The sequence below is a fragment of the Salvelinus alpinus genome, chromosome 1, assembly GCF_045679555.1.
Source record: "Salvelinus alpinus chromosome 1, SLU_Salpinus.1, whole genome shotgun sequence".
NCBI lineage: Eukaryota > Metazoa > Chordata > Actinopteri > Salmoniformes > Salmonidae > Salvelinus > Salvelinus alpinus.
The window spans coordinates 20735119-20758117 of record NC_092086.1 but is presented as its reverse complement, the minus strand read 5'-3'; the positions used below and the strand labels follow the sequence as shown (position 1 = coordinate 20758117).

At 47.0% G+C, this 22999-nt stretch overlaps 1 protein-coding gene and 1 long non-coding RNA gene across 3 annotated transcripts in view; one reads left to right on the top strand and one right to left on the bottom strand.

Annotated features, from left to right (window-relative positions):
* LOC139579785 (uncharacterized) overlaps positions 1-22999 on the bottom strand; it is a 98812-nt gene that overhangs the window by 34225 nt on the left and 41588 nt on the right. The window lies entirely within an intron of this gene.
* Positions 1-22999, top strand: part of LOC139576248 (DNA polymerase delta catalytic subunit-like) — a 40362-nt gene that overhangs the window by 8682 nt on the left and 8681 nt on the right. For both annotated transcript variants that reach the window (XM_071402120.1, XM_071402218.1), the window contains exons 9-24: positions 386-552; positions 765-869; positions 2911-3051; positions 4654-4764; positions 5306-5497; positions 5610-5698; positions 7992-8108; positions 8927-9040; positions 10690-10837; positions 12537-12632; positions 12836-12973; positions 13462-13637; positions 21531-21683; positions 21862-21964; positions 22084-22216; positions 22427-22540. In XM_071402120.1, the coding sequence (XP_071258221.1) occupies positions 386-552; positions 765-869; positions 2911-3051; positions 4654-4764; positions 5306-5497; positions 5610-5698; positions 7992-8108; positions 8927-9040; positions 10690-10837; positions 12537-12632; positions 12836-12973; positions 13462-13637; positions 21531-21683; positions 21862-21964; positions 22084-22216; positions 22427-22540 (2097 nt within the window). The remainder of the gene's footprint in view (positions 1-385; positions 553-764; positions 870-2910; positions 3052-4653; positions 4765-5305; positions 5498-5609; positions 5699-7991; positions 8109-8926; positions 9041-10689; positions 10838-12536; positions 12633-12835; positions 12974-13461; positions 13638-21530; positions 21684-21861; positions 21965-22083; positions 22217-22426; positions 22541-22999) is intronic.

Below are 22999 nucleotides of genomic sequence, written 5' to 3'. Positions count from 1 at the left end.
ATTTACATGACACTACAACATTCTATGACAGCCATGTTAACTCTTCATTTACATGACACTACAACATTCTATGACAGCCATGTTAACTCTTCATTTACATGACACTACAACATTCTATGACAGCCATGTTAACTCTTCATTTACATGACACTACAACATTCTATGACAGCCATGTTAGCTCTTCATTTACATGACACTACAACATTCTATGACAGCCATGTTAGCTCTTCATTTACATGACACTACAACATTCTATGACAGCCATGTTAACTCTTCATTTACATGACATGAGGAGTATTTAGACTGTTCTATGTAACTGAATGTCTAGAATCAGAACATTATTCACTATTGTAAAGGTTGGCCCAACTCTCTTGTCTTCTTGCAGGGATATTTCCAGAGGCAGAGAAAGACCCAGTGATCCAGATAGCCTCCATGGTGCAGCGACAGGGAGAGAAGGAGCCCTTCATCCGCACCGTCTTCACCCTCCAGTCCTGCTCCAGCATCGTGGGCTCCCAGGTCCTGTGCTTTACTAAAGAGAGCCAGTTACTACAGGTAACATATACAAACACACACACACAAACACACACACATATACACATACACATACACAAACACACACACACACACACACACACACACACACACACACACACACACATACACACACACACACACACACACTTGTGTGGAGTTGAGCTTGGCTGCTTTAAGACCAACAGCAGTGGAGGTTCCCCCCTGATTGGCTCTGTGTATTCCCCCTGCAGAGTTGGGCTGAGTTCGTGAGGACAGTGGATGCAGACATCATCACTGGGTACAACATCCAGAACTTTGACCTTCCCTACCTGCTGAACAGAGCAGCTACCCTGAAGGTCAGTACAGACAGGCCATGGTTCTATGGAAACTTCTAGAATCAGAACGTCCAGATTCTAAGTCTAACCTGCCAGATCAATGTCTGTTGATGCAGTATTTGTTGTATATTGCCTTGTTGTATGTGGACCTGTCAGTCTAACAACTGGAGCTGTACCTGCCTGTCATAAGATACTAGAAACCACTTACATTTACATATAAAACAAAATATAAAATAGTACATCATATAACATTATTACACCACTACATATCTACATATCTACAATAGAAAATGTACAGTACAGAATTAATAATACCACCATTCAACAATATTTCAATGTATGCGCATGTCTTCACAGTCCCCGCTGTATTTATATCCTGCTTTTTAAATCTGATTCTACTGCTGCATCAGTTACCTGATGTTGAATAGAGTTCCATGTAGTCATGGCTCTATGTAGTACTGTGCGCCTCCCATAGTCTGTTCTGGACTTGGGGACTGTGAAGAGACCTCTGGTGGCATGTCTTGTGAGGTATGCATGGGTGTCCAAGCTTTGTACTAGTATTTTAAACAGACACCTACATTCAGCTTGTCAACTTCTTACAAAAACAAGTAGGGATGAAGACAATCTCTCTTCCACTTTGAGCCATGAGAGATTGACATGCATGTCATTAATGTTATCTCTGTGTACTTTTAAGGGCCAGCCCTGCTGCCCTGTTCTGAACCAACTGCAATTTTCCCAAGTCCCTCTTTCTGCCACCTGACCACACTACTGAACAGTAGTCAAAGTGCGACAAAACTAGAGCCTGTAGGACCTGCCTTGTTGATAGTGCTGTTAAGAAGGTAGAGACTAGAGCCTGTAGGACCTGCCTTGTTGATAGTGCTGTTAAGAAGGTAGAAACTAGAGCTTGTAGGACCTGCCTTGTTGATAGTGCTGTTAAGAAGGTAGAAACGAGAGCCTGTAGGACCTGCCTTGTTGATAGTGCTGTTAAGAAGGTAGAAACGAGAGCCTGTAGGACCTGCCTTGTTGATAGTGCTGTTAAGAAGGTAGAAACGAGAGCCTGTAGGACCTGCCTTGTTGATAGTGCTGTTAAGAAGGTAGAAACTAGAGCCTGTAGGACCTGCCTTGTTGATAGTGCTGTTAAGAAGGTAGAAACTAGAGCCTGTAGGACCTGCCTTGTTGATAGTGCTGTTAAGAAGGTAGAAACCAGGACCTGTAGGACCTGCCTTGTTGATAGTGCTGTTAAGAAGGTAGAAACCAGGACCTGTAGGACCTGCCTTGTTGATAGTGCTGTTAAGAAGGTAGAAACCAGGACCTGTAGGACCTGCCTTGTTGATAGTGCTGTTAAGAAGGTAGAAACCAGGACCTGTAGGACCTGCCTTGTTGATAGTGCTGTTAAGAAGGTAGAGCAGTGCTTTTATGGACAGACTTCTCCCCATCTTAGCTACTGTTGTATCAATATGTTTTGACCATGACAGTTTACAATCCAGGGTTCCTCCAAGCAGTTTAGTCTCAACTTGCTCATTACCACATTCATTATGAGATGTAATTTAGGTTTAGGGTTTAGTGAATGATTTGTCCCAAATACAATGCTTTTAGTTTTTAAATATTTAGGACTAATTTATGGCGTGTCGTTAGTAAAGATAGAAAAGGGTAAGGGGCCTAAACAGCTGCCCTATAAGATACTACAGATCCCCAAACAGCAGGGATTTTGGTCCGACCCAAAAAACAACTCGCACACAAACCTTCGATGCTAAGAAATGCATTTGAATTAGGCCCCAAAAATAATCATTGGATCTTCCTCAAATGAAATTCCCCAAAATGTTGTTTTCATAAACAATGACCTTTAAAAAGGCTGATGGAGTAGCGTGGCTGTCTCCTACCTGCCCACGTCTGTCCTCTGTTAACGTAATGGAATGAGACATCTGGAGGGATGTCTGTGTCTATGTGCTTCTGCCTCTGTATCTCTTGCTCTTTGGGGGTTTAGGCTGGGTGTCTGTGAAGCACTCTGTGGCTTTATAAAAGGGCTTTATAAAATGTATTTGATTGATATGTCTGATTCCAGGTCAATCTGTTCCCCTACCTGGGCAGAGTACAGGGCATCAAGTCAGTCCTGAGAGACTCCAGCTTCCAGAGCAAACAGATGGGCCGCAGAGAGAACAAGATCCTTAACATGGAGGGACGAGTTCAGTTCGACCTGCTCCAGGTAACTGGCCGGCCGCTGACCTCTGACCTTATGTATAGGAAAATATAACATACTCTCATCCTGTGTTGGAACCCAGAACCATATGTTGCATGCTGGCCAGCTACTAGATTAGCTAGGTTCTGGGAGTAGAGGTTTTCAACTGTAGACCAACGGAGCAGACAAGATGGAGTCAATATTGTGAGTGTTTTGTCTGACTGACTCTGGACCATAGTTAGACTCATCATGGATTCATGTTTTTGTCTGACTGACCCTGGACCATAGTTAGACTCATCATGGATTCATGTTTTTGTCTGACTGACCCTGGACCATAGTTAGACTCATCATGGATTCATGTTTTTGTCTGACTGACCCTGGACCATAGTTAGACTCATCATGGATTCATGTTTTTGTCTGACTGACCCTGGACCATAGTTAGACTCATCATGGATTCATGTTTTTGTCTGACTGACCCTGGACCATAGTTAGACTCATCATGGATTGATGTTTTTGTCTGACTGACCCTGGACCATAGTTAGACTCATCATGGATTCATGTTTTTGTCTGACTGACCCTGGACCATAGTTAGACTCATCATGGATTCATGTTTTTGTCTGACTGACCCTGGACCATAGTTAGACTCATCATGGATTCATGTTTTTGTCTGACTGACCCTGGACCATAGTTAGACTCATCATGGATTCATGTTTTTGTCTGACTGACCCTGGACCATAGTTAGACTCATCATGGATTCATGTTTTTGTCTGACTGACCCTGGACCATAGTTAGACTCATCATGGATTCATGTTTTTGTCTGACTGACCCTGGACCATAGTTAGACTCATCATGGATTCATGTTTTTGTCTGACTGACCCTGGACCATAGTTAGACTCATCATGGATTCATGTTTTTGTCTGACTGACCCTGGACCATAGTTAGACTCATCATGGATTCATGTTTTTGTCTGACTGACCCTGGACCATAGTTAGACTCATCATGGATTCATGTTTTTGTCTGACTGACCCTGGACCATAGTTAGACTCATCATGGATTCATGTTTTTGTCTGACTGACCCTGGACCATAGTTAGACTCATCATGGATTCATGTTTTTGTCTGACTGACCCTGGACCATAGTTAGACTCATCATGGATTCATGTTTTTGTCTGACTGACCCTGGACCATAGTTAGACTCATCATGGATTCATGTTTTTGTCTGACTGACCCTGGACCATAGTTAGACTCATCATGGATTCATGTTTTTGTCTGACTGACCCTGGACCATAGTTAGACTCATCATGGATTCATGTTTTTGTCTGACTGACCCTGGACCATAGTTAGACTCATCATGGATTCATGTTTTTGTCTGACTGACCCTGGACCATAGTTAGACTCATCATGGATTCAGGTTTTTGCGTGGACATTGCCATTGAGGGCTTCCACCATTTTAAAGCAGTCAACTGGGTGGGGATTCCTATGGACAGACTCCATAATGGAACACATACACAGATGAGTCCTGTAACTCTATGGACTACAGACTGTTCTGTTGTTCTAAGGGTTCTGTTCTGACAGACTGTTCCGAGTGTTCTGTCTGACTGACTCTGGATCTGTCCATGTGGGTCCTTCAGGTGCTGCTGAGGGACTACAAACTGCGCTCGTACACACTCAACGCCGTCAGCTTCCACTTCCTGCAAGAACAGAAGGAGGATGTTCAGCATTCTATCATCACAGATCTGCAGGTACATCTCTCTCCTCTCTCTCCTCTCTTCTCTCCTCTCTCTCTCCCATCTCCTCTCTCATCTCCTCTCTCCTCTCTCCTCTCTCCTCTCTCTCCTCTCTCCTCTCTCTCCTCTCTCTCCTCTCTCTCCTCTCTCTCCTCTCTCTCCTCTCTCTCCTCTCTCTCCTCTCTTCTCTCCTCTCTCTCTCCCATCTCCTCTCTCATCTCCTCTCTCCTCTCTCCTCTCTCCTCTCTCTCCTCTCTCCTCTCTCCTCTCTCCTCTCTCTCCTCTCTCTCCTCTCTCTCCTCTCTCTCCTCCTCTCTCTCTCTCTCCTCTCTCTCTCTCTCCTCTCTCCTCTCTCTCTCTCTCCTCTCTTCTCTCCTCTCCTCTCTCTTCTCTCTCTTCTTCTCTCTCTTCTCTCTTCTCTCTCTCATCTCTCTCCTCTCTCTCTGCTCACTTTCTGTCAAGTGGAGGCCTATTAGTACCCTGACTTTCCCCCAGATACTGATAGCGTCTCATTCACGTTTCCTCTCTTTCCCTCCCTGTCGTCCTTCTATCCCAGAATGGTAATGAGCAGACCCGGAGGCGCCTGGCGGTGTACTGTCTGAAGGATGCCTACCTGCCCCTGCGTCTGCTGCAGAAGCTGATGTGTGTAATCAACTACATGGAGATGGCCAGAGTCACCGGGGTTCCCCTCACATACCTGCTCTCCAGAGGCCAGCAGATCAAAGTGGTGTCCCAGCTACTGCGGCAGGTGAGACACACACGCACACACACTCTTTCTTTCAATATAAATTCCTACAACACACGTTCTCACCTGAATGTTTGGGACCTAGAAAATGATGTAATCTGTGTGTGTGTGTTAGGCAATGAAACAGGGGCTGGTCATGCCAGTGGTGAAGCCTGAGGGAGGTGAAGACTACACTGGAGCTACAGTCATTGAGCCAGAGAAAGGGTGAGTAACACTGCTCTGAAGACTACTGGAGTTAGTCATTGAGAAAGGGTGAGTAACACTGCTCTGAAGACTACTGGAGTTACAGTCATTGAGACAGGGTGAGTAACACTGCTCTGAAGACTACTGGAGTTACAGTCATTGAGACAGGGTGAGTAACACTGCTCTGAAGACTACTGGAGTTACAGTCATTGAGAAAGGGTGAGTAACACTGCTCTGAAGACTACTGGAGTTACAGTCATTGAGACAGGGTGAGTAACACTGCTCTGAAGACTACTGGAGTTACAGTCATTGAGACAGGGTGAGTAACACTGCACTGAAGACTACTAGAGTTACAGTCATTGAGAAAGGGTGAGTAACACTGCTCTGAAGACTACTGGAGTTACAGTCATTGAGAAAGGGTGAGTAACACTGCTCTGAAGACTACTGGAGTTACAGTCATTGAGAAAGGGTGAGTAACACTGCTCTGAAGACTACTGGAGTTACAGTCATTGAGACAGGGTGAGTAACACTGCTCTGAAGACTACTGGAGTTACAGTCATTGAGACAGGGTGAGTAACACTGCTCTGAAGACTACTGGAGTTACAGTCATTGAGACAGGGTGAGTAACACTGCTCTGAAGACTACTGGAGTTACAGTCATTGAGACAGGGTGAGTAACACTGCACTGAAGACTACTGGAGTTATAGTCATTGAGAAAGGGTGAGTAACACTGCTCTGAAGACTACTGGAGTTACAGTCATTGAGAAAGGGTGAGTAACACTGCTCTGAAGACTACTGGAGTTACAGTCATTGAGAAAGGGTGAGTAACACTGCTCTGAAGACTACTGGAGTTAGTCATTGAGACAGGGTGAGTAACACTGCTCTGAAGACTACTGGAGTTAGTCATTGAGACAGGGTGAGTAACACTGCTCTGAAGACTACTGGAGTTATAGTCATTGAGACAGGGTGAGTAACACTGCTCTGAAGACTACTGGAGTTACAGTCATTGAGACAGGGTGAGTAACACTGCTCTGAAGACTACTGGAGTTACAGTCATTGAGACAGGGTGAGTAACACTGCTCTGAAGACTACTGGAGTTATAGTCATTGAGACAGGGTGAGTAACACTGCTCTGAAGACTACTGGAGTTATAGTCATTGAGAAAGGGTGAGTAACACTGCTCTGAAGACTACTGGAGTTACAGTCATTGAGAAAGGGTGAGTAACACTGCTCTGAATACTACTGGAGTTACAGTCATTGAGAAAGGGTGAGTAACACTGCTCTGAATACTACTGGAGTTACAGTCATTGAGACAGGGTGAGTAACACTGCTCTGAAGACTACTGGAGTTACAGTCATTGAGACAGGGTGAGTAACACTGCTCTGAAGACTACTGGAGTTACAGTCATTGAGAAAGGGTGAGTAACACTGCTCTGAAGACTACTGGAGTTACAGTCATTGAGACAGGGTGAGTAACACTGCTCTGAAGACTACTGGAGTTACAGTCATTGAGAAAGGGTGAGTAACACTGCTCTGAAGACTACTGGAGTTACAGTCATTGAGACAGGGTGAGTAACACTGCTCTGAAGACTACTGGAGTTACAGTCATTGAGAAAGGGTGAGTAACACTGCTCTGAAGACTACTGGAGTTACAGTCATTGAGACAGGGTGAGTAACACTGCTCTGAAGACTACTGGAGTTACAGTCATTGAGACAGGGTGAGTAACACTGCTCTGAAGACTACTGGAGTTACAGTCATTGAGAAAGGGTGAGTAACACTGCTCTGAAGACTACTGGAGTTACAGTCATTGAGAAAGGGTGAGTAACACTGCTCTGAAGACTACTGGAGTTACAGTCATTGAGACAGGGTGAGTAACACTGCTCTGAAGACTACTGGAGTTACAGTCATTGAGAAAGGGTGAGTAACACTGCTCTGAAGACTACTGGAGTTACAGTCATTGAGACAGGGTGAGTGACACTGCTCTGAAGACTACTGGAGTTACAGTCATTGAGACAGGGTGAGTGACACTGCTCTGTGTTTTAGGGTGTGTTCTGGCATGGTTGTTACTTGTGATTTTAGCTTGAAGGTTTTGTTTGTGTATTAATGTAATCTAATATTATTAATGTAATCTAATATTGATTAGATTTTTATATAACAGTTCAACAAATATACACAGTACATACTTGCTGTCTGCGATAACACAGTGAAGTCAATGACTTATTTCCATTGTGGTCCCTTTATGTATTTCACTGTCTATGGCTGCTATGTGGGTCAAAACATCAACTTGAACTTGTTATCTCTCTCTGGGTTCTCCAGATACTACAGCGTTCCCATCGCCACCCTGGATTTCTCCTCCCTGTATCCCTCCATCATGATGGCCCACAACCTCTGTTACACCACCCTGCTTCAGAAGGGCTCAGCAGAGAAGCTGGGGTGAGAGAGTCACTCTTGTTGTGTCGTTTCACTAACCAGGGCTCACCAACCATGTTCCTGGAGAGATACCGTCCTGTAGGGTTTAACTCCAACCCTGTTCCTGGAGAGCTACCGTCCTGTAGGTTTAACTCCAACCCTGTTCCTGGAGAGCTACCGTCCTGTAGGTTTAACTCCAACCCTGTTCCTGGAGAGATACCGTCCTGTAGGTTTAACTCCAACCCTGTTCCTGGAGAGATACCCTCCTGTAGGTTTTAACTCCAACCATGTTCCTGGAGAGATACCGTCCTGTAGGTTTTAACTCCAACCATGTTCCTGGAGAGATACTGTCCTGTAGGTTTTAACTCCAACCCTGTTCCTGGAGAGATACTGTCCTGTAGGTTTTAACTCCAACCCTGTTCCTGGAGAGATACTGTCCTGTAGGTTTTAACTCCAACCATGTTCCTGGAGAGATACCGTCCTGTAGGTTTTAACTCCAACCATGTTCCTGGAGAGATACCGTCCTGTAGGTTTTAACTCCAACCCTGTTCTTGGAGAGATACTTTCCTGTAGGTTTAACTCCAACCCTGATCCTGGAGAGCTAACCTCCTGTAGGTTTTAACTCCAACCCTGTTCCTGGAGAGCTACTTTCCTGTAGGTTTTAACTCCAACCGTGTTCCTGGAGAGATACTTTCCTGTAGGTTTTCATTCCAACCCTAGTCTAGCTACGGCAGGGCTCTGCAACAGGTGGCTGTGAAAACCTCAGCCAGTGTTTTGACTGCATCCTTGATTGGTCGACCGAGGTAGATTTTGTGAGTGACATGGGTGTCTTGTCTCCTTAGTCTGACCCCAGAGGACTTCATCAAGACTCCCACAGGAGACCTGTTTGTTAAGAGCTCGGTGAGGAAGGGACTTCTGCCTGATATCCTGGAGGACCTGCTCTCTGCCAGGAAGAAGTAAGCACTGACTCTGAGTCAGCTGAAACGAGGGTCTATGCACATCTCTTAGGTTTCTCAATCTGATCTAGGATCAGTAACACTGCTATAGAGTATATGAGGGCTGTCTTTATGCAGACTATTCCTCTTAGAATTTTGGGTTTGTTTGCGTCTTTGTGTGTTCTGTCTTGATTGAACTGTTTCTGTTTGTAACTTAATGTGTAATTGCTTGCTGGTCTTGAGATGCAGGGCTCCATTGCCAAATAGACTTGTTTCTCTATGGGACTCCCTGCTTAAATACAGGTTACATAAATATAATGGCCAAAAGATGGCTTGGGGAAGACAGGTGGTTCTTGTAGATTTGTGACATTTTAAGTGTGCTGTTAACCCAGGTTCTTAGTCATTAGACTCGCCCGAAAGATAATTCAAATCAAATGTATTTATATAGCCCTTCTTACATCAGCTGATATCTCAAAGTGCTGTACAGAAACCCAGCCTAAAACCCCAAACAGCAAACAATGCAGGTGTAGAAGCACGGTGGCTAGGAACAACTCCATAGAAAGGCCAAAACCTAGGAAGAAACCTAGAGAGGAACCAGGCTATGAGGGGTGGCCAGTCCTCTTCTGGCTGTGCCGGGTGAAGATTATAACAGAACATGGCCAAGATGTTCAAATGTTCATAAATGACCAGCATGGTCAAATAATAATAATCACAGTAGTTGTCGAGGGTGCAGCAAGTCAGCACCTCAGGAGTACATGTCAGTTGGCTTTTCATAGCCGGTCATTGAGAGTATCTCTACCGCTCCTGCTGTCTCTAGAGAGTTGAAAACAGCAGGTCTGGGACAGGTAGCACGTCCGGTGAACAGGTCAGGGTTCCATAGCCGCAGGCAGAACAGTTGAAACTGGAGCAGCAGCACGGCCAGGTGGACTGGGGACAGCAAGGAGTCGTCATGCCAGGTAGTCCTGAGGCATGGTCCTAGGGCTCAGGTCCTCAGAGAGAGAAAGAAAGCGAGAATTAGAGAGAGCATACTTAAATTCATACAGGACACCGGATAAGACAGGAGAAGTTCTCCAGATATAACAAACTGACCCTAGCCCCCCGACACATAAACTACTGCAGCATAAATACTGGAGGCTGAGACAGGAGGGGTCAGGAGACACTGTGGCCCCATCCGATGATACCCCCGGACAGGGCCAAACAGGCAGGATATAACCACTTTGCCAAAGCACAGCCCCCACCACTAGAGGGATATCTTCAACCACCAACTTACCATCCTGAGACAAGACCGAGTATAGCCCACAAAGATCTCCGCCACGGCACAACCCAAGGGGGGGCGCCAACCCAGACAGGAAGATCACGTTAGTGACTCAACCCACTCAAGTGACACACCCCTCCTAGGGACGGCATGAAAGAGCACCAGTAAGCCAGTGACTCAGCCCCTGTAACAGGGTTAGAGGCAGAGAATCCCAGTGGAGAGAGGGGAACCGGCCAGGCAGAGACAGCAATTAATTAAACTCTTGTGCCATCAAATGACCAAAGCTGAGTTGTATATGAGCCAATTCATCCTGGACACAAGTCATTCCATGCAGACCTTAACAAACAGTGAATGAACAGTGCTTAACAAATGGAAGTTGTGGTTGTTGTTTCTGACCCCCTTTCCATGTCTTCAGGGCCAAAGCGGAGCTGAAAAAGGAAACGGATCCTTTCAAGAAACAGGTCCTTGACGGCCGACAGCTCGCTCTTAAAATCAGCGCCAACTCCGTCTATGGCTTTACAGGGGCTCAGGTGGGCAAGCTGCCCTGCCTTGAGATCTCACAGGTGAGCACCCTTCCCAGTTTCCTCAAGCTCAGTGTTTCAAACTGGGAAACTGGGACCAGGACCCCAGGCCAGTGGAGCTGTAGGCATCCAGACAATGTCCTGTTTGTATTTACATACCCAGCCAACACCATGTCTTGAGACATAAAGATGTCTAGATGTCTTTGGACACGTCTTAAGACGTCTTGGAAATACCAATGTTCCTAAACTCCCTGTGTTTCCAGAGTGTCACCAGTGTTCCTAAACTCCCTGTGTTTCCAGAGTGTCACCAGTGTTCCTAACCTCTTCCTGTGTTTCCAGCATGTCACCAGTGTTCCTAACCTCTCCCTGTGTTTCCAGAGTGTCACCAGTGTTCCTAACCTCTCCCTGTGTTTCCAGAGTGTCACCAGTGTTCCTAACCTCTCCCTGTGTTTCCAGAGTGTCACCAGTGTTCCTAACCTCTCCCTGTGTTTCCAGAGTGTCACCAGTGTTCCTAACCTCTCCCTGTGTTTCCAGAGTGTCACCAGTTCTCCTAACCTCTCCCTGTGTTTCCAGAGTGTCACCAGTGTTCCTAACCTCTCCCTGTGTTTCCAGAGTGTCACCAGTGTTCCTAACCTCTCCCTGTGTTTCCAGAGTGTCACCAGTGTTCCTAACCTCTCCCTGTGTTTCCAGAGTGTCACCAGTGTTCCTAACCTCTCCCTGTGTTTCCAGAGTGTCACCAGTGTTCCTAACCTCTCCCTGTGTTTCCAGAGTGTCACCAGTGTTCCTAACCTCTCCCTGTGTTTCCAGACTGTCACCAGTGTCCCTAACCTCTCCCTGTGTTTCCAGACTGTCACCAGTGTCCCTAACCTCTCCCTGTGTTTCCAGAGTGTCACCAGTGTTCCTAACCTCTCCCTGTGTTTCCAGAGTGTCACCAGTGTTCCTAACCTCTCCCTGTGTTTCCAGACTGTCACCAGTGTCCCTAACCTCTCCCTGTGTTTCCAGACTGTCACCAGTGTCCCTAACCTCTCCCTGTGTTTCCAGACTGTCACCAGTGTTCCTAACCTCTCCCTGTGTTTCCAGAGTATCACCAGTGTCCCTAACCTCTCCCTGTGTTTCCAGAGTATCACCAGTGTCCCTAACCTCTCCCTGTGTTTCCAGAGTGTCACCAGTGTTCGTAACCTCTCCCTGTGTTTCCAGAGTATCACCAGTGTCCCTAACCTCTCCCTGTGTTTCCAGAGTGTCACCAGTGTTCCTAACCTCTCCCTGTGTTTCCAGAGTGTCACCAGTGTTCCTAACCTCTCCCTGTGTTTCCAGACTGTCACCAGTGTTCCTAACCTCTCCCTGTGTTTCCAGACTGTCACCAGTGTTCCTAACCTCTCCCTGTGTTTCCAGAGTGTCACCAGTGTTCCTAACCTCTCCCTGTGTTTCCAGAGTGTCACCAGTGTTCCTAACCTCTCCCTGTGTTTCCAGAGTGTCACCAGTGTTCCTAACCTCTCCCTGTGTTTCCAGAGTGTCACCAGTGTTCCTAACCTCTCCCTGTGTTTCCAGAGTGTCACCAGTGTTCCTAACCTCTCCCTGTGTTTCCAGAGTGTCACCAGTGTTCCTAACCTCTCCCTGTGTTTCCAGAGTGTCACCAGTGTTCCTAACCTCTCCCTGTGTTTCCAGTGTCACCAGTGTTCCTAACCTCTCCCTGTGTTTCCAGAGTGTCACCAGTGTTCCTAACCTCTCCCTGTGTTTCCAGAGTGTTACTGGGTTTGGCAGACAGATGATTGAGCAGACCAAACAGCTGGTGGAATCCAAGTACACCATCGCCAACGGTTACCAAGCCGATGCCAAGGTGAGAGAGGAGAGCGAGGACAGTCATTACATCATCCTAACCTGCCCTTTCTTTTGGGACCTTCATCCCTTTCTTCTTCTCCTTTAAGTTATTCTACTTTCATAACTGTCCTTGTTTGTCCTGTCTGTCTGTCTGTGTGTGTGTGTGTGTGTGTGTGTGTGTGTGTGTGTGTGTGTGTGTGTGTGTGTGTGTGTGTGTGTCAGGTCATCTACGGGGACACGGACTCCGTCATGGTCAAACTAGGCGTGGACACTGTGAGCAAGGCCATGGAGGTTGGGAGGGAGGCGGCAGAGTGGGTCTCCTCCCACTTCACCCCTCCCATCAAACTGGAGTTTGAGAAGGTACCAGTTCACTATTTAAAACACTGCTGCTAATAGCCCTGAGTGATGTTCAGTTGGTAGGAAACGTTTTAAAACGGAGTGAAACTCTATTGTTTGAAAACCCTAACCTCTGGGGGGGAATGATGAAACCAGAAGGTACTACCACAGAGATCCTATTAAAATATTTAATTATATGTGTACTACCTGGAGTTGTCCAATTAGGAAAAACTAAAAATGTTTATGTTGCATCGACAGTGTTCCCTAATGAACATCACCCACGTCTAGTGCTAGAGCAAGCTAGCTTGTACTACTTTGTATTTTGTTTAGTCTGGAATAAAGCTATGTGCATCCTCTCTTGGATGGTCAAATAACTAACATCCATACTCTCATCTCTTCTCCTGTCCCTATTGGACTTGAATCGGGGCTACTATGAGCTCCTTCCACAGTCAAAGAAAGACTAGTTAAACTCCCTCTTATCGCTCTCTCCACTCTCTCTCTCCTCCCTTCAGGTGTACTACCCTTACCTGTTGATCAACAAGAAGCGCTACGCAGGCCTATACTTCTCCTCCAGCGCCGACACTCACGACAAGATGGACTGCAAGGGTATCGAGACGGTCCGCCGGGACAACTGTACCCTGGTGGCCAATCTGATCAACACCTGCCTGCAGACCATTCTGATAGACAGGTAGGTACCATCTAGAACATTCTGATAGACAGGTAGGTACCATCTAGAACATTCTGATAGACGGGTAGGTACCATCTAGACCATTCTGATAGACGGGTAGGTACCATCTAGACCATTCTGATAGACAGGTAGGTACCATCTACAGGGGTGTCAAACTCATTCCACGGAGGGCCTAGTGTCTGCAGGTTTTTGGTTTTTCCTTTCAATAAAGCCCTAGACAACCAGGTGTGGGGAGTTCCTAACTAATTAGTGATGTTAATTCATCAATCAAGTACAAGGGAGGAGCGAAAACCCGCAGACACTCGGCCCCCCGTGGAATGAGTTTGACACCTGTGATCTAGAACATTCTGATAGACAGGTAGGTACCATCTAGAACATTCTGATAGACAGGTAGGTACCATCTAGAACATTCTGATAGACAGGTAGGTACCATCTAGAACATTCTGATAGACAGGTAGGTACCATCTAGAACATTCTGATAGACAGGTAGGTACCACCTAGAACATTCTGATAGACAGGTAGGTACCATCTAGAACATTCTGATAGACAGGTAGGTACCATCTAGAACATTCTGATAGACAGGTAGGTACCACCTAGAACATTCTGATAGACAGGTAGGTACCACCTAGAACATTCTGATAGACAGGTAGGTACCACCTAGAACATTCTGATAGACGGGTAGGTACCACCTAGAACATTCTGATAGACGGGTAGGTACCACCTAGAACATTCTGATAGACGGGTAGGTACCACCTAGAACATTCTGATAGACGGGTAGGTACCATCTAGAACATTCTGATAGACGGGTAGGTACCATCTAGAACATTCTGATAGACGGGTAGGTACCATCTAGAACATTCTGATAGACGGGTAGGTACCATCTAGAACATTCTGATAGACGGGTAGGGACCATCTAGAACATTCTGATAGACGGGTAGGTACCATCTAGAACACTCTGATAGACAGGTAGGTACCATCTAGAACATTCTGATAGACGGGTAGGTACCATCTAGAACATTCTGATAGACAGGTAGGTACCACCTGGAACATTCTGATAGACGGGTAGGTACCACCTGGAACATTCTGATAGACGGGTAGGTACCATCTAGAACATTCTGATAGACGGGTAGGTACCATCTAGAACATTCTGATAGACGGGTAGGTACCATCTAGAACATTCTGATAGACGGGTTGGTACCACCTAGAACATTCTGATAGACGGGTAGGTACCATCTAGAACATTCTGATAGACGGGTAGGTACCATCTAGAACATTCTGATAGACGGGTAGGTACCATCTAGAACATTCTGATAGACGGGTAGGTACCATCTAGAACACTCTGATAGACGGGTAGGGACCATCTAGAACATTCTGATAGACGGGTAGGTACCATCTAGAACACTCTGATAGACGGGTAGGTACCATCTAGAACACTCTGATAGACGGGTAGGTACCATCTAGAACATTCTGATAGACGGGTAGGTACCATCTAGAACATTCTGATAGACGGGTAGGGACCATCTAGAACATTCTGATAGACGGGTAGGGACCATCTAGAACATTCTGATAGACGGGTAGGTACCATCTAGAACACTCTGATAGACGGGTAGGTACCATCTAGAACATTCTGATAGACGGGTAGGTACCATCTAGAACATTCTGATAGACGGGTAGGGACCATCTAGAACATTCTGATAGACGGGTAGGTACCATCTAGAACACTCTGATAGACGGGTAGGTACCATCTAGAACATTCTGATAGACGGGTAGGTACCACCTGGAACATTCTGATAGACGGGTAGGTACCATCTAGAACATTCTGATAGACGGGTAGGTACCATCTAGAACATTCTGATAGACGGGTTGGTACCATCTAGAACATTCTGATAGACGGGTTGGTACCACCTAGAACATTCTGATAGACGGGTAGGTACCATCTAGAACATTCTGATAGACGGGTAGGTACCATCTAGAACATTCTGATAGACGGGTAGGTACCACCTGGAACATTCTGATAGACGGGTAGGTACCACCTAGAACACTCTGATAGACGGGTAGGTACCATCTGGAACATTCTGATAGACAGGTTGGTACCACCTAGAACATTCTGATAGACGGGTAGGTACCATCTAGAACATTCTGATAGACGGGTAGGTACCATCTAGAACATTCTGATAGACGGGTAGGTACCACCTGGAACATTCTGATAGACGGGTAGGTACCACCTAGAACACTCTGATAGACGGGTAGGTACCATCTGGAACATTCTGATAGACAGGTAGGTACCACCTAGAACACTCTGATAGACAGGTAGGTACCATCTAGAACATTCTGATAGACGGGTAGGTACCATCTAGAACATTCTGATAGACGGGTAGGTACCACCTAGAACACTCTGATAGACGGGTAGGTACCATCTGGAACATTCTGATAGACAGGTTGGTACCACCTAGAACATTCTGATAGACGGGTAGGTACCATCTAGAACATTCTGATAGACGGGTAGGTACCATCTAGAACATTCTGATAGACGGGTAGGTACCACCTGGAACATTCTGATAGACGGGTAGGTACCACCTAGAACACTCTGATAGACGGGTAGGTACCATCTGGAACATTCTGATAGACAGGTAGGTACCACCTAGAACACTCTGATAGACAGGTAGGTACCATCTAGAACATTCTGATAGACGGGTAGGTACCATCTAGAACATTCTGATAGACGAGTAGGTACCACCTAGAACACTCTGATAGACAGGTAGGTACCATCTAGAACATTCTGATAGACAGGTAGGTACCATCTAGAACATTCTGATAGACGGGTAGGTACCATCTAGAACACTCTGATAGACGGGTAGGTACCATCTAGAACACTCTGATAGACGGATAGGTACCATCTAGAACATTCTGATAGACGGATAGGTACCATCTAGAACATTCTGATAGACGGATAGGTACCATCTAGAACATTCTGATAGACGGGTAGGTACCACCTAGAACATTCTGATAGACGGGTAGGTACCACCTGGAACACTCTGATAGACAGGTAGGTACCACCTAGAACATTCTGATAGACGGGTAGGTACCACCTAGAACATTCTGATAGACGGGTAGGTACCACCTGGAACATTCTGATAGACGGGTAGGTACCATCTAGAACATTCTGATAGACGGGTAGGTACCATCTAGAACATTCTGATAGACGGGTTGGTACCATCTAGAACATTCTGATAGACGGGTTGGTACCACCTAGAACATTCTGATAGACGGGTAGGTACCACCTAGAACATTCTGATAGACGGGTAGGTACCACCTAGAACATTCTGATAGACAGGTTGGTACCATCTAGAACATTCTGATAGACGGGTTGGTACCACCTAGAACATTCTGATAGACGGGTAGGTACCATCTAGAACATTCTGATAGACGGGTAGGTACCATCTAGAACATTCTGATAGACGGGTAGGTACCATCTAGAACATTCTGATAGACGGGTAGGTACCATCTAGAACATTCTGATAGACGGGTAGGTACCATCTAGAACATTCTGATAGACGGGTAGGTACCATCTAGAACATTCTGATAGACGGGTAGGTACCACCTGGAACATTCTGATAGACGGGTAGGTACCATCTAGACCATTCTGATAGACAGGTTGGTACCATCTAGAACATTCTGATCAACACCTGCCTGCAGACCATTCTGATAGACAGGTAGGTACCATCTAGAACATTCTGATAGACGGGTAGGTACCATCTAGAACATTCTGATAGACAGGTAGGTACCATCTACAGGGGTGTCAAACTCATTCCACGGAGGGCCTAGTGTCTGCAGGTTTTTGGTTTTTCCTTTCAATAAAGCCCTAGACAACCAGGTGTGGGGAGTTCCTAACTAATTAGTGATGTTAATTCATCAATCAAGTACAAGGGAGGAGCGAAAACCCGCAGACACTCGGCCCCCCGTGGAATGAGTTTGACACCTGTGATCTAGAACATTCTGATAGACAGGTAGGTACCATCTAGAACATTCTGATAGACAGGTAGGTACCATCTAGAACATTCTGATAGACAGGTAGGTACCATCTAGAACATTCTGATAGACAGGTAGGTACCATCTAGAACACTCTGATAGACAGGTAGGTACCATCTAGAACATTCTGATAGACAGGTAGGTACCATCTAGAACATTCTGATAGACAGGTAGGTACCATCTAGAACATTCTGATAGACAGGTAGGTACCATCTAGAACATTCTGATAGACAGGTAGGTACCATCTAGAACACTCTGATAGACAGGTAGGTACCATCTAGAACATTCTGATAGACAGGTAGGTACCATCTAGAACATTCTGATAGACAGGTAGGTACCATCTAGAACATTCTGATAGACAGGTAGGTACCACCTAGAACATTCTGATAGACAGGTAGGTACCACCTAGAACATTCTGATAGACAGGTAGGTACCACCTAGAACATTCTGATAGACGGGTAGGTACCACCTAGAACATTCTGATAGACGGGTAGGTACCACCTAGAACATTCTGATAGACGGGTAGGTACCACCTAGAACATTCTGATAGACGGGTAGGTACCACCTAGAACATTCTGATAGACGGGTAGGTACCATCTAGAACATTCTGATAGACAGGTAGGTACCATCTAGAACATTCTGATAGACAGGTAGGTACCATCTAGAACATTCTGATAGACGGTAGGTACCATCTAGAACATTCTGATAGACGGGTAGGTACCATCTAGAACATTCTGATAGACGGGTAGGTACCACCTAGACCATTCTGATAGACAGGTAGGTACCATCTAGAACATTCTGATAGACGGGTAGGTACCATCTAGAACATTCTGATAGACGGGTAGGTACCATCTAGAACATTCTGATAGACGGGTAGGTACCATCTAGAACATTCTGATAGACGGGTAGGTACCATCTAGAACATTCTGAAAGACGGGTAGGTACCATCTAGAACATTCTGATAGACAGGTAGGTACCATCTAGAACACTCTGATAGACAGGTAGGTACCACCTAGAACACTCTGATAGACAGGTAGGTACCACCTAGAACACTCTGATAGACAGGTAGGTACCATCTAGAACATTCTGATAGACGGGTAGGTACCATCTAGAACATTCTGATAGACGGGTAGGTACCATCTAGAACACTCTGATAGACAGGTAGGTACCACCTAGAACATTCTGATAGACAGGTAGGTACCATCTAGAACACTCTGATAGACAGGTAGGTACCATCTAGAACATTCTGATAGACGGGTAGGTACCATCTAGAACATTCTGATAGACGGGTAGGTACCATCTAGAACATTCTGATAGACGGGTAGGTACCATCTAGAACATTCTGATAGACGGGTAGGTACCATCTAGAACATTCTGATAGACGGGTAGGTACCATCTAGAACATTCTGATAGACGGGTAGGTACCATCTAGAACATTCTGATAGACGGGTAGGTACCATCTAGACCATTCTGATAGACGGGTAGGTACCATCTAGAACATTCTGATAGACGGGTAGGTACCATCTAGAACATTCTGATAGACGGGTAGGTACCATCTAGAACATTCTGATAGACGGGTAGGTACCATCTAGAACATTCTGATAGACGGTTAGGTACCATCTAGAACATTCCGATAGACGGGTAGGTACCATCTAGAACATTCTGATAGACGGGTAGGTACCATCTAGAACATTCTGATAGACGGGTAGGTACCATCTAGAACATTCCGATAGACGGGTAGGTACCATCTAGAACATTCCGATAGACGGGTAGGTACCATCTAGAACATTCTGATAGACGGGTAGGTACCACCTAGAACACTCTGATAGACAGGTAGGTACCATCTAGAACATTCTGATAGACAGGTAGGTACCATCTAGAACATTCTGATAGACAGGTTGGTACCATCTAGAACATTCTGATAGATGGGTAGGTACCATCTAGAACATTCTGATAGACGGGTAGGTACCATCTAGAACATTCTGATAGACAGGTAGGTACCATCTAGACCATTCTGCTGGACGGGTCCGTCCCACCTGGAACATTCTGCTGGACGGGTAGGTACCACCTAGAACATTCTGATAGACAGGTAGGTACCATCTAGAACATTCTGATAGACAGGTAGGTACCACCTAGAACATTCTGATAGACGGGTCCTGTTCAGTAGGTCCGTAACAGAGTGAAAGTGGGAGGCATTATCTTAACGTGTCCAATAAGAAACTTGTTTTCATTTGCCGCTGCAGAACCTTTCAGAATATTGGACTACAATCTAGATATTTGTGTTGTGTACATGTTTGTTACTGACATGCTGCTTGTTGTATTGATGTAAGTTTTGTCTGGTTGATGTCATGTCTGAATCTGATGTTGCTTCTGTCTTGGTCCAGGCCTCTCCTGAAAAAGTTTTATTTCAACGAGACTAACCTGGTTAAATGAATCAAATAAATGACTCTGCTCCTTCTCTCCCTCATCTCTCTACCCTCCCTCACTCCACTACTCGTCTCTCTACCCTCCCTCCTGGTCTCTCTACCCTCCCTCCCTCCTGGTCTCTCTACCCTCCCTCCCTCCTGGTCTCTCTACCCTCCCTCCCTCCTGGTCTCTCTACCCTCCCTCCCTCCTGGTCTCTCTACCCTCCCTCCCTCCTGGTCTCTCTTCCCCCCCCCCCCTCCTGGTCTCTTTACCCTCCCTCCCTCCTGGTCTCTCTACCCTCCCTCCCTCCTGGTCTCTCTACGCTCCCTCCCTCCTGGTCTCTCTACGCTCCCTCCCTCCTGGTCTCTCTACCCTCCCTCCCTCCTGGTCTCTCTACCCTCCCTCCCTCCTGGTCTCTCTACCCTCCCTCCCTCCCTCCCTCCTGGTTTCTCTACCCTCCCTCCCTCCTGGTCTCTCTACCCTCCCTCCCTCCTGGTCTCTCTACCCTCCCTCCCTCCCTCCCTCCTGGTTTCTCTACCCTCCCTCCCTCCTGGTCTCTCTACCCTCCCTCCCTCCTGGTCTCTCTACCCTCCCTCCCTCCCTCCTGGTCTCTCTACCCTCCCTCCCTCCCTCCTGGTTTCTCTACCCTCCCTCCCTCCTGGTCTCTCTACCCTCCCTCCCTCCTGGTCTCTTTACCCTCCCTCCCTCCTGGTCTCTCTACTCTCCCTCCCTCCTGGTCTCTCTACCCTACCTCCCTCCTGGTCTCTCTACCCTCCCTCCCTCCTGGTCTCTCTACCCTCCCTCCCTCCTGGTCTCTCTACCCTACCTCCCTCCTGGTCTCTCTACCCTCCCTCCCTCCTGGTCTCTTTACCCTCCCTCCCTCCTGGTCTCTTTACCCTCCCTCCCTCCTGGTCTCTCTACCCTCCCTCCCTCCTGGTCTCTCTACCCTCCCTCCCTCCCTCCTGGTTTCTCTACCCTCCCTCCCTCCCTCCTGGTCTCTCTACCCTCCCTCCCTCCTGGTCTCTCTACCCTCCCTCCCTCCTGGTCTCTTTACCCTCCCTCCCTCCTGGTCTCTCTACCCTTCCTCCCTCCTGGTCTCTCTACCCTCCCTCCCTCCTGGTCTCTCTACCCTCCCTCCCTCCTGGTCTCTTTACCCTCCCTCCCTCCTGGTCTCTTTACCCTCCCTCCCTCCTGGTCTCTCTACCCTCCCTCCTTCCTGGTCTCTCTACCCTCCCTCCTTCCTGGTCTCTCTACCCTCCCTCCCTCCTGGTCTCTCTACCCTCCCTCCCTCCTGGTCTCTCTACCCTCCCTCCCTCCTGGTCTCTCTACCCTACCTCCCTCCTGGTCTCTCTACCCTCCCTCCCTCCTGGTCTCTCTACCCTCCCTCCCTCCTGGTCTCTCTACCCTCCCTCCCTCCTGGTCTCTCTACCCTCCCTCCCTCCTGGTCTCTCTACACAGAGATCCCCAGGGTGCGGTGGCCCACGCCAAAGAGGTGATCTCTGACCTGCTGTGTAACCGCATCGACATCAGCCAGCTGGTTATCACCAAGGAGCTGACCCGCACAGCCCAGGAGTACACTGCCAAGCAGGCGCATGTGGAGCTGGCCGAGAGGTAAGGAGGGAGAGATGGAGAGAGGCACAGAGAGAGGAGGAACATTGGAGGCTGGTACAGGGAGAAATGGGGTGGACGTCTCATTGTAATGGCTGGATTGGAACGGTTGATGGAAGCTCATCCAAATAAAAGTTGTTTTATCCTTGTTACCAGTTGATAACCTCTGACCCCTCTGCAGGATGAAGAAGAGAGACGCGGGTAGCGCCCCTCAACTGGGAGACAGAGTTCCCTATGTCATCATCAAAGCTGCCAAAGGAGTAGCAGCATACATGAAGTCTGAGGTGAGAACTGTGTGTGTCTGTTGGAGGCTATTGGAAATATTCATGTGATTGTCGGTGTGCCGTATGAAGGTGTAAATGAATTAACATTCACACAAGTCATTTATATTGTGTGTGTGTAGGACCCAATCTATGTTCTGGAGAACAACATTCCCATTGACACCCAGTACTACCTGGAACAACAGCTCTCCAAGCCACTGCTCCGCATCTTTGAGCCCATCCTGGGAGAGAGCAAAGCAGAGAGCGTCTTACTGAGTGAGTCAGCATGCCTCACACACACACACACACACACACACACACACACACACACACACACACACACACACACACACACACACACACACAGGGTCTCTTCCTTTCTCTCGACCCTCTCACTCACTCACCCACACATGCACAAATACATACACACCATGACTGCTGCTGCTGTTAGACGTATTGCAGTAATAAAGTTGCTGTGTGTTTCAGAGGGGGATCACACGCGCTGTAAGACAGTGTTGACCTCCAGGGTGGGGGGGCTCATGGCCTTCGCCACCAAGAGGAGCGCCTGTATCGGTTGCAGAGCAGTGCTGAAGGACGATGGTGAGAGAGATTAATAATGTACTGTGTGTGTGAGAGTCATTTATCAGTTTGTTGGTGTGTTCCCACTAATCCATCCTCTTTCTACTGTGGCTGTGTGTTCCCACTAATCCATCCTCTTTCTACTGTGGCTGTGTTTTCCCACTAATCCATCCATCTTTCTACTGTGGCTGTGTGTTCCCACTAATCCATCCATCTTTCTACTGTGGCTGTGTGTTCCCACTAATCCATCCTCTTTCTACAGTGGCTGTGTGTTCCCACTAATCCATCCTCTTTCTACAGTGGCTGTGTGTTCCCACTAATCCATCCATCTTTCTACAGTGGCTGTGTGTTCCCACTAATCCATTATCTTTCTACAGTGGCTGTGTGTTCCCACTAATCCATCCTCTTTCTACAGTGGCTGTGTGTTCCCACTAATCCATCCTCTTTCTACAGTGGCTGTGTGTTCCCACTAATCCATCC